General features: G+C 47.0%; 1 protein-coding gene across 1 annotated transcript; it reads left to right on the top strand.

Annotated features, from left to right (window-relative positions):
• Positions 1–79: 79 nt before the first annotated feature.
• Positions 80–7,961, top strand: LOC123806008. Its single transcript, XM_045818964.1, has 5 exons — positions 80–218; positions 1,383–1,456; positions 5,847–6,014; positions 6,681–6,812; positions 7,704–7,961. The coding sequence occupies exons 2-5, from the start codon at positions 1,384–1,386 to the stop codon at positions 7,838–7,840; spliced, it is 510 nt and encodes a 169-aa protein (XP_045674920.1). The 5' UTR covers positions 80–218; position 1,383; the 3' UTR covers positions 7,841–7,961.
• The last annotated feature ends 2,944 nt before the right edge of the window (positions 7,962–10,905 follow it).

Below are 10,905 nucleotides of genomic sequence, written 5' to 3'. Positions count from 1 at the left end.
CGCCGGAAAGCAGCCCAGCCCGGCGTTTTACGACGTTCGCGGCCCTCCCCTCCTTCCTCTCCAGTGACCTCCATCGCGGCGGGGCGCGAGGTGGAGTCCTCCGCGATCCCGTGGTGCTGCGCGGCGCGGCCTCTCTCTCTTCCGGTCGCGAGCTGACAGGGTGTAGAGGGCGGTCGCGGCAGGCACAGCGGGCTGCGGCTGGGCGGCGGCGGCGGCAGGTGAGGCGAGCGGCGGCCAGCCTGCGGCCTTGGGAGGCCAGGGAGGGTCGGGGGCTGGAGGCCCTTGGGCCTGAGTGCCGGAGGCCCGGCGGCCTGGGAGTAGCAGGAAGCGGCGTTTGGCCTTCGGACCCGTTGACATTGAGGCCGGTCCGTGGGGGTTCCGGGCTCGGGGCCGGCAGATTCGCGGCCGATGTGCGGCGCAGAAACGTCCGGCCCGGCTGTTCCCGTTTTGCCCTGCCCGCCGGCAAGGCTTGAGCTCTGACCTTGGAGCGCCCGCTAGCCGGGGGCTCGGGCGCGGGCAAAAGGGGCAGGTCGTTCTGCTGACCTTCCGGGAGCGGCTCTGAGGCCTGTGTTGCAGCCTGAGCTCTAACCCTTCCCAACCGCGTCTACGCGACCTCCCAGGGTTTGACTGGGCTCGGGTAGAGGCGCTCCGCTTATCCCCCGGGAAGGCGCCCAGCGGCCGCCCACGAGCGGGCCAGGCTGGGGGAGAAGACGAGAGACGGTGGAGCGTTCAGCTCTGACGTCATGTTTCTGTTTATTCTGCCCCAGTTGGGGTGTTTTCTGAAGGTGTTGGGGATCCTATTCGTTGTCACCAGTCCCCGCAGATGTGCAATTTTAGAGGAGTGGTAGGTAGGGGAGATGGGCCTGAATCAGGAAGGGCCCAGATGAGGCGTGGGTCACCCAGGTCACCCGTTGTCTGCAGGGATTGGAATTGGACCAGGGTGGTATTTTTCCCTGATTTGCCCTTCCTAAATACTAAGTTGAAAGCGCATTCCACAATTCCTTGAGCCTTTTCCCTCAAAACAGTGGAGTCCCTCATGGCGCCACAGTGCTTTACCATTTCTAGCTTTTTCAGTCTCCTCATTAAATTTTTTTCTCTTTGTTTTTTAAAGAAGCCCATTTTCTACTAATTGTCTGAAGTGTGTCTATATTATGGCACTTGGTTTTATAGTGAATCTCCATAAAGACTTGCTAACTACTCAGAAAAACCTTATTCTAGGCTATTTTGTGAATTCAGAGTCAGGAACGAACGAATCGTGTATGCTGGGGAGAACACAACAGAATTGCATTGACTTTGAAGATAACGCTGGGGCAAAAAGAAGAATTGTTCCTAACAGGTATTTGCCGTCATTCATAGAGAAGGTGTACACTTCTGTCTTTCAGGATGTTGACTACCAGAGTGTTTAGCCTAATTGGCAAGCGAGCAATTTCCACCTCGGTGTGTGTACGAGCACACGGTAAGTAGCCTTTTTTTAACTTTTAGGTAGGCTGAGCTAATTTCATTTTGCTCCTGCTATGTGCAAGGCCCTGTGCTGGAGTGTCAAACACAGATGGCTAAGATTCTGATCCAGCTGCTGAGGGATTTTAGGGGAGGGATAAATATTTTAACAGGGGACACTTAATTCTAGATTAAAGACTATTTATGAACCACTGAAGTCTAGTCCTGGATCTCTGCTTATATTAATATTTTCTCCTTTTCCCTTTCTCTCCCATTTTTTTTTAAGTTCAGGTTCCACCCCTTTCAAGAACTCTTCTCCACTATACCTGATTTTAATGATGTTCTTCTCCTCCCAGAAAACTCCCAACCATTTACCTTTAGTACTGTTTACATTACTGGGACAGTGGAAGGGAAAGAGCCTGAGCTTCCTAACCTGAGCTGGGTTTAACCTCATTTTAGTTTTGGACTAGGTACTTAAGTTTAGGAATCTGTTTTCTTACCTGAAATACATATAAAGAGCTTAGTTCAGTGCTTGGCAAGCAATTGTAGTTTTTCACTTATCTAGCATCTTCTTTGTACCAGACACTGTTAAATGCTGAGAATAAAAACAATATGAAATATGGAGTCTTTCCACAAGAAGGTTTCCAATCCGGAGAGGGACAGGTACATGAAGAAAATGGCTCAGCAACAGATGGCCCCTAAGGAGAAGCACTTAGCCTGGCTTGGGGTGCAGGGGAAGCTTCTGGGGGAGAGGCTTTGCTTTGCTTGAATGTGAGCACGTTAAACCTCACATTCAAGAGGGAAATGGCATTCCAGGCAGAGGGAAAGTAAGCAAAAGGACAAAACACAAAGCATGGCAGGGTATGTTACTGAGGGGTCAAGTGCAAGGCTTAAGTGGTGGATGATGAACTTGGAGAGCAAGGTTTATGTATCTAGGGGCTCCATAATCAGTAATTTCTGTTAACTGCTTTATATGTGAATTTGTCTTTGAAATTGTGTTTTTTAATTAGTGATACTATTATCTTAAATACTCTATATTATTGCCCATGATAACGCTATGGATACAGACTGTAAAACAGATCATTGTAGTCAGAGTGTTGTTGAAATGTCTTATTTAAACAAGTAAGTAATAAAGAAAAATTTATTGTTTCATACATACTGAAAGAAACACCTTCATTAAAAGTTTAGGAGGTCACGTATGACAGAGATCACATTTTGTTTCCAGTTTGGTTTTCTGATAGTGTTTAGTTTGTTTGAGGTGTAATTTATGGAAAGTAAAATTACCTTTCCTAGGTGTAATGTTCTATGGATTTGGATAAACTCACAGTGTAATGACGGCTCCAGTCAGAACACACAGCATGGCCATCAGCCCCCAGGTTCCTTGATGTCCCTTTCATCATTCTGCTCTTTTATAAGAAGCCAGCTTCTACTTTCTTGTAGTGGTGGTGGCCGTGACTCACTGTTAGGTATCATTTTTGGTGAAGAAGTAACATCAAATCAGCCCCTTCTTGAAACCCTCCAGGGCCTAGTCATGCCTAGAGCAAGATCTGAGGCTGGCCCTTCTGATCTCATCACATCGTCGTACTCAAGCACACAGCTCAGCCAGCTCTGCCCGTTGCTTGAGGCCCGGCCTCCATTGGTGCGGTGTTTTGTCCCTCATGAACGCACATTGGGCTGGTCCCTCCAGCCTCAGCTCCCAAGTTGTGGATGATTGCTTCTCTCTCAGCATCTCCTGCAGTAGAAATGTTATTTTAGAATCGCCTCCCTGACCACCTGTCCTAAAGATGCTCCATTCTGCATCACCTTGCTTTGTTTCTCCTCAGAGCGCTGATGCTCTGTGGGTTTGTGTGCATATTTGAGTGTTGTCTGTCTCAGCCTCTGGAGCTCGAGCTTTGTGAGGCCAGGGACCTTGCCTGTCTTACTCATTGCTGCATCTCTAGCACACAGTAGGCAGATGGAAAAGACAACAGTCCATTAGATAAGTTGTCTTTAATTTTTAACTTCTGAATGTATGCTTGATACATGAACTGTTTGTTGTTCACATGAAATAGTAGCACAGTACGGAGTGCTATTGGTAGCTGCTGTTGTAGATTTGGGCATTTTCTCTGTGACAGATCTGATTGTGAGGGGAGCTCAGAATCAGCAGGTTTTCTCAATAGAGGCTCAGTCAGAGTTCCATCCAGACTGAAGACAGAAATGACAAAGCTTTCACTAGAATGCAAAATCTTGGTGGTTTCTCTCTTTTTAAAAAGGAATGTGGGGTATGTTGACCTTTGCTCCTCACTCCACTCCATTTGTTGGGGGACCAGGCCCAAAATGCTGAAGAACCTCTAGCAGCCCTGAGATCACAAATTGGTTGATCTTATTCTAGAAAATGTAGTTTTATGCTTAGAGTGCTTCACGGTTATGAGCATTTACAGTAATGCCCTCCTTAACTACTGGGACACATTCTGGCAAATGTGTCTGACTTTACAAAACTAGGTGGGATAGCCTACCATGCACCGAGGCTGTATGGTATAGCCTGTGGCTCCTAGGCTACAGGCCTGTGTAGCACATCTCTGGACAAAGCAACGTGAGATTAAATCCAGCACAAGACAAAGTGACGTAATCAAGAGAGGGGTGAGCAGGGGGTGTATGAGGCTGCTGCCAGTGTAACACAGCGTGCTGTTTCTGTCTCTTCTTTATCCTACATGGAGGGCATTTTTTTCATTGCTGTTTTTGAGTGGGAGGGAGGGAGAGAGGGGAAGGAGAGAGAAAGAGATATATCAGTTGGTTGCCTTCTCATACGTGTCCTCAGTGGGGACCGAACCTGCAACCTGGGTGTGTGCCCTGACCGGGAATTGAACCCATGATCTTCTGCTCTATGGGATGACACCCAACCAACTGAGCCCTACTGGTCAGGGCTTCACTAGGCATATTTTTAATAATTCATGTGTAAGCTGAGTGCTAATGTACAATCATTATTTTTAGTTCACTCATTTTAATAGAATCTTAGAAATCTAAAATTGCAAAGTAATTCTAGCCATTTCTATATGAGATCCTTTTAGGTTAAGGTCAAGTATAAATATTTAATTGGTAGTTATTTGCATGGCAAAGGTAAGTATCTAGAGAAATTATATTTTGCATTAGGCTGAATGTTTTACTTCACTGTTAACAGGATTTGGGAGATTTTAACCATTGGGACTAAGCTAATGGAAGGAAAGAATTTTTGAAGGATTTCACTAAAATAGTCCTTTCTTTTCTGCTGTCTGAATTTTTTCCTTCTTTACTTGAGTAATACATGCTCATTTACTTGAGTAATACACTTCATTTGTATAGTGAATAAATTATTCATCTGCTTGAGTAGATACAGTTCATTTGAAGGAACTAGAATTTCTGCCTATTTGAGCAGAAATTCCCATTTCATCCTCTCCTCTTCTGCTTATAACAACTTCAGTTTACTTTGCCAGGAGTTTTCTCTCTTTAGTTTATAAATGTGAGTATATATACACAATTTACACTTTCAAAAAGAAAAACAAAACAACTCTGATATATTGCTCTGTGACTTGGTGAGCACACGATTGTTTCTCCATTTTGAACACTTGGCTGTGCTTTCTACTGTGTAAGTTGTCCCTGCCATACGTGTATCCCTCCGACTCCTTCCTCTACGTGCTCTTTCCCAGAGTGCTCATTTCCTAACATGCTCTGTGATTGTCACGTTTGCTTCCCACTTTTAGCAGGTAGTTGCCAGTAAGTGGGAATCTTTGCTTTGTTCACTGATGATCTCAGCTGTCTAGAACCATGCTTAGCATATAGCAGGTGGTCAGTAAACATTTGTTGAACAGCTGAGTGAATGGCTCCATGATACATGTTTCTAAGGAGCTAGCTAACTCCATCCTTTGTTGGACACAGGGTTTTTGTTGTTGTTTGGCTATAATAAAAAGTAATGCAGTAACCATCTTTTCATATATCTTTGTTTCTCAACTTTGAACACTTACTTCTTTTTGAGTTTTATATTTTTGTTCTTCCTCATTAGTTTGAGTCACTTGCAGAAGGGCCTTCATTTAGTTAGGTCTCCGTCCAGGGCAGGGAACCCTGAGAGCCTTAGATGACCTCTGCATGAACACTGTTGGTTGCAAGAAGTGCTGCCTCTGGGCAGTTGCTCCTGGTAGGTTTCTGTTTTGCTGTGATGAAAACTGCTACTGTTAACTGTCTGCCTGCCATTCTCATTCTGCTGTCTGGGCCACACAGGACAGGCTTACCTCCTGATCCACATGGTAGTCCTTCAGCTGTTTGAAACAGTAGCTGCAGCCCCTGGGATGAGAAAACTCAGAGTGTGCACACGTGCTTTTTTAGGTTTTTAGAAGTACCACCATGTTTGTGACTCTAAACCTTTGTGAATTTGAAATATTCTCCACCATGCCTTTTAGGGGGTGTTGTGAAGAGTGAGGACTTTGCTCTCCCGAGTTATGTCGATCGGCGTGACTACCCCTTACCTGATGTGGCCCACGTCAAGAACCTCTCTGCTAGCCAGAAGGCCTTGAAAGAGAAGGAGAAGAACCCCTGGACCAGTCTGTCGATTGAAGAAAAAGTTGAATGTGGGTATCGAAGGGAAGTCAGGCACACAGTGTGGAGGGGATTTTTATGATGAGGGCTGGGGTGCTGACCAGAGACCAGCCTGCCCTGGGGGCTCGGTGTGGTGTGTTTCTGTGGGGCTGCCCAGGGTGCAATTTTGGTGCTTTGCTGGCTGGCTGGAACTCTGCCCAGGCTCCTGTGTGCTCCTGGGGCCCCAGCCCCCAGGGAGAGGCATGAACAGGGACGCAGAGCAGCTGAGCGTGTGTCATTCGAGTGTGTGGCATGTGGATGCGGTGTCTACGTGCCTCTGCTGGGTGGGGCTGGGTTTACTGTCAATTATTGATGGAAGGTCAACAAGGCATTGTCAGGTAGGCAAGGGGAATGAAAATAGTGGGATTAAATTGCTCCTTACACTGTAATCTATGGGAGAATTTCAGTTTTTTAATTTATTTTTTTATTTACCCAAAGCAAACTCCATGCATTTTTTTCTTCATCCCTTGTGTGTTTGTGTGTGAGAGCTTGTGTGTGCACATGCATGAGCGTGTTACAGCCTCAGGCCTTTCTGTTGTATTTCTCCATGTTTATGTCTTGCTGTGTAGTGGGGATAAGTGGTAAAGCATGGTGGACGAGGGAGTGGTTGGTCCCTGCAGCTCATTACGCCTGCAAATGGCCATTCTTTCTGCTCTCAGTGTATCGCATTAAGTTCAACGAGAGCTTTGCAGAAATGAACAGGAGCACGAATGAGTGGAAGACAGTTGTGGGTGCCGCCATGTTTTTCATCGGCTTCACTGCTCTCATTCTGATCTGGGAAAAGCGCTATGGTGAGTAGGGGGAGAGAAGAGCCGTGCCTGGAGTGGTTCAGGTAAAAGCCCCTGGCAACACAAGACCTGGAGTTAGCCAGCACAGCTTTGACTTTAAGGGCCCAGGAGCAGGCTATGGGGGAGCCTTCACAGAAAAGGGTTCATCCCAGGGTTGTCGATCAGGTTTGTGAAACTGGCTTGTGTGAACCGAAGTAGTACAAGCCAGAACCTTACTTGGGGTGAGCTGTACCTGCTTGGTAGTGAACTACCTACAGCACGCCACATTTTCAGTAATGTTTATCTGCTTACCATTTAGCAGATGATGTTGTGAATGTTTGATCAAAGAGAAGAAACTTACTCATAAAGGGCTGTTTCAGGTGTTTAGGGATTGCATGTCAGTAACTAGAATTCTGGGTCTTAGGACCTACTAGTTCTTGCTTAGGGTGGGGGTTGCCTGCTCATTCTAGTGCTGCCTCTCCTGGGCTCTTCCTGCCCAGGCAGAAGCATTTTCCCATTCTGAGTAGGCGCAGTCCTGTCCTTGTGGTTTGACTGTGGACGTGGGTTAACAGAGCTGTGCCCATTTCTCTGATCTCCCAAGTCACCGTTGGCTCTGTTTACGCTCTGTGCTGCCCTGTAGACCCTATTATCTGTGTCCTACAGAGAAGATGTTCTGATTTGAGTTAAAGTATTTAATTGCTCACTTACAAACAAAGGAATAATTTGAAACTACCAGGAGTTGTCAGTGTCCAGAATCAAAAACCACTGGCATCTGCGTGGGCATGGGTGTTGAGTGGCAGGTGACTTCACTGATTTGCTTGCCAGTGTGTTGTGTGGCCCTAATACACATAGCACATTGCCTTAGAAACAACCAGTCACGACAGTGTTGCCTCATGAAGTTGTTTTGGACTGTAGTGTATGGCCCCATCCCGCACACCTTTGAAGACGACTGGGTGGCCAAGCAGACCAAGAGGATGCTCGACATGAAGGTCAGCCCGATCCAGGGCTTCTCTGCCAAGTGGGACTACGACAAGAATGAGTGGAAGAAATAAGAACCTGCCATTCACGTGTCTGAACCTCACCTTGTTCTGTCATTTCATTGCAGTTCAGCATATTTACTGGAAACTCTTACGTTGCAGTCCCAATGCTAATAAACAAGCAGTTTACTTGAAATCCTTGTGATTGATTCCTTGATGATTACTAAAGGAAAGTGTCTGTTACTGGTAACACAAGAGGTTTCTCCTAAGTGTCTGAAGTAATATTTCGGATATAAATGACAAAAATAAATTGCATGTGGGGACATCATATACAAACTAAAATTACAGTCTTCTGATGTAGTAGCCAGACCAACAGAAGTCACCATAGCCACTTTTCTTCTGAAACAGCCTCCTCCCGCAGTTACCAATTTGGTTGGAGTGGGTGGGCCATGAGCCTGGGAAGGGTGGGACGTCTCAATGGTAGGCTCATTTCCCTCAGCCTACTTATGGTTTGCTCAGTTTCCTGGCTGCTTTCAGCCTTTGATCCGAAAAGCTACAACAAAGCCAGTACCAGGTGAGGCAGTGATTAAGGAACAATACCTCCTGGCCCTTGGCAAGCTTCCTGTAGGGCTCTCCTGCCCTGTTCTAACCCCAGTTCCCTGTGCTGGTCCCTGGGGACCCGCAGGGAGAAGCGGAACAAATCCTGGGACAAGCTGCATGGCGAGAGCTGCAGAGAAGTGTCTCCCTGCGGTGTTGTGGGAGTGAGGCGGGGTAGGATGTGGCCCTGGAGAAGCCCAGCTTTAAGGTGGAAGGGAACTTTGCCCCTAGAGCTTGATTAAGGGGATATCCTAGGAGGGCCTTAGCTAGTTACCAGTTTAAAGTTAAGAGCAGGTTAAATATAGCCCGTGATTGTAGTGTCTTCCAGCTGCTTTAGAAATGCCCTCGATCCCTTGTTCTCAAAGGGCCAGCTGACTTCCTGGGAGGCTCCCACTGGGCGATGCTATTTTTAGCTCCTTTCCAGAGTGGGTTCCTGTGGTGTGCAGTTGAGGCGCCTGACCTGGCCCGAGGTCACCCCTGTCCCATCACCTGGCTCTTAAGGGAGCATTGTTGTGCCTACCACCATTTTATTCTAGTGCCACCATCCCAGCAACCCCTAGAGAAGGGGCAGCTGTCCTGGGTTACGTGTTGGAACTGAATGGGCTAGAGGCCGAGGGCTCTGCCTGAGTGGAAGTGAGTAGGTGGTGGAGATGGTGTTTGAAGGTCCCTCTGAGTCCCAGCTGCTTCTACTCTAGAACAGCACCACACGGAGTCTTCCTGAGCTGGGGCTTTCCATGGAGTAATCAGGCTCTCCCTGGCCATCCCCTTACCTAGTAGGAGCCTGCAGTCTTGACTTAAGAGGAGAATTGCCACTTGGATATCAATTTCAGATTCCAAAGTGTGACTTCTGTCATCTGTTCTCTGTCCTTGTGAGTGTGGGCCTTTAAAAATTTAAGAAAAAAAATTTTAGTGGGAGTTTGGGAGGCAGTGGAGTTAAAGTTAGATTTAATCCTTTAAGCTGGGGGTCTAGTTGACCTTTTATTCATCATCTACATGTCATCATGGCAAACATGACCCTTTGGGCCCTCATCCTCACGCTGAGGGAAGGGTGATGGGTGGGCATGGGAACAGTTGGAGCTTGGTTGGGGGAGGCTGCACCGAGGAGGTGACATACCGATGAACCAAGACTTGAATGAGAAGGAGCCACTCATGCCAACACTTGTTTGGAGGCCGGGGTGGCCGGTGGAGAAAGTTCCAAACTCAAAGGACGCAAACAAAGTCCCTGAGAGAGGCAGAGCTTGTTCAAGAAATTAGAATCAGTGGGTCCTGGGATGGAGCACTGAGAGAGGGGAAGGGTGTGGGACTGGGAGCAGGAAGAGCAGATGCCTGAGTGTGGGGCCTCCAGAGCCACGGGAGTGAGGGTGGGCTGAGCTCTCTGTGTGTGCGGTGGACTAGGGTGCATGCTCATTTAGCCCCTAGACTGCCCCCTCCCAGGGTGTTCAAGGAGAGTGTTACGGCTCTTTGTGGAATGAAGTTAGAAATACCAAGAAGGCCATAGGAGTAGCCTCCAGGAGTGGGCATTGAGTGGGGGTTCCTCAGTGGGGGTCCCTGACCAGCCCAGGAGCTACATCTCTGTCTGAGGTCATTGCAGAGCCCCTGCGTGGCTGCTGCTCACAGTTAATTCTTGGTGAGCTCCTTCCCATTTAAAATGCGCTATCCCTTTCTACTCTGTGTTATTTTTCCCTCTCAATGCTCACCTTGTCACCAGCTGACAACTATACCCTATAGAATTTTAAAATTGCCAGCAAAGGGACAAATAATAGATTTCTGAAATGGAACCCTAGAAGCCGGAAGGCCATGTAACAATTTCATCTAGAAGAATAGAGTCAGCTAAATTCTTAAGGAAGAGCAGGGATAAAAATAAAGATATTTACAGGCAAAGATTAAGAGCATTTATTATATTACTAATAGGCCTCCACTGAGAGAATTGCTGAAGGACATGGTCTGGGAAGAAGAAAACTGAACTCAGGAGGGAGGAATGAGGTACAAGAAGGAAGCGTGAGCAAGGGAATTGGAAGGAATGAAGTCAAATCCACTCAGGCACTGGTTAAATACAACAGTAAAGCCCTGGCTGGCATAGCTCAGTGGATTGAGTGTGGGCTGTAAACCAGGCATTGCAGGTTCGATTCCCAGTCAGGGCACATACCTGGGTTGCAGGCCATGCCCCCCAGCAACCGCACATTGATGTTTCTCTTTCTCTCTCCCTCCCCTCTCTAAAAATAAATAAAATCTTATAAAAAATTAAGAAAAACTTTTAAAAAATCTGATTAACTATAAAAAAAGAAAAAATACAACAGTAAAGATGATGCTGGCCAATTGGGGGGTGTTAAAAGCAAGGATGATTGGATTCTGGGAATATGAAGGCTGTGGTGGCATGCTTTCTGAATTTCTGTGAGTCCCCGCATATAAACACTAACTAGATTGTAAAACCAAAATGCCTTTTGACGGTATCTGTCAGAAAATTAGGTGAGAAGCTCTTCCTATGACTGCCCCTGAGACTCCCAAAGTACAAGTGGGCGGAGACAAATTGATCATGCCCAGAA

The sequence above is a fragment of the Phyllostomus hastatus genome, unplaced genomic scaffold (assembly GCF_019186645.2).
Source record: "Phyllostomus hastatus isolate PE091 unplaced genomic scaffold, TTU_PhHast_1.1 phas_scaffold_345, whole genome shotgun sequence".
NCBI lineage: Eukaryota > Metazoa > Chordata > Mammalia > Chiroptera > Phyllostomidae > Phyllostomus > Phyllostomus hastatus.
Note: the sequence above shows the minus strand (reverse complement) of the source record. Positions and strands in the feature narration are given on the sequence as shown.

Coding starts and splice junctions, on each gene's coding strand:
- LOC123806008 (XM_045818964.1), top strand. CDS start 1,384: ATGTTGACTACCAGAGTGTTTAGCCTAATTGGCAAGCGAGCAATTTCC. Junction 1,457..5,846: donor GGTGTGTGTACGAGCACACG/GTAAGTAGCCTT, acceptor CATGCCTTTTAG/GGGGTGTTGTGAAGAGTGAG. Junction 6,813..7,703: donor GATCTGGGAAAAGCGCTATG/GTGAGTAGGGGG, acceptor TTTGGACTGTAG/TGTATGGCCCCATCCCGCAC.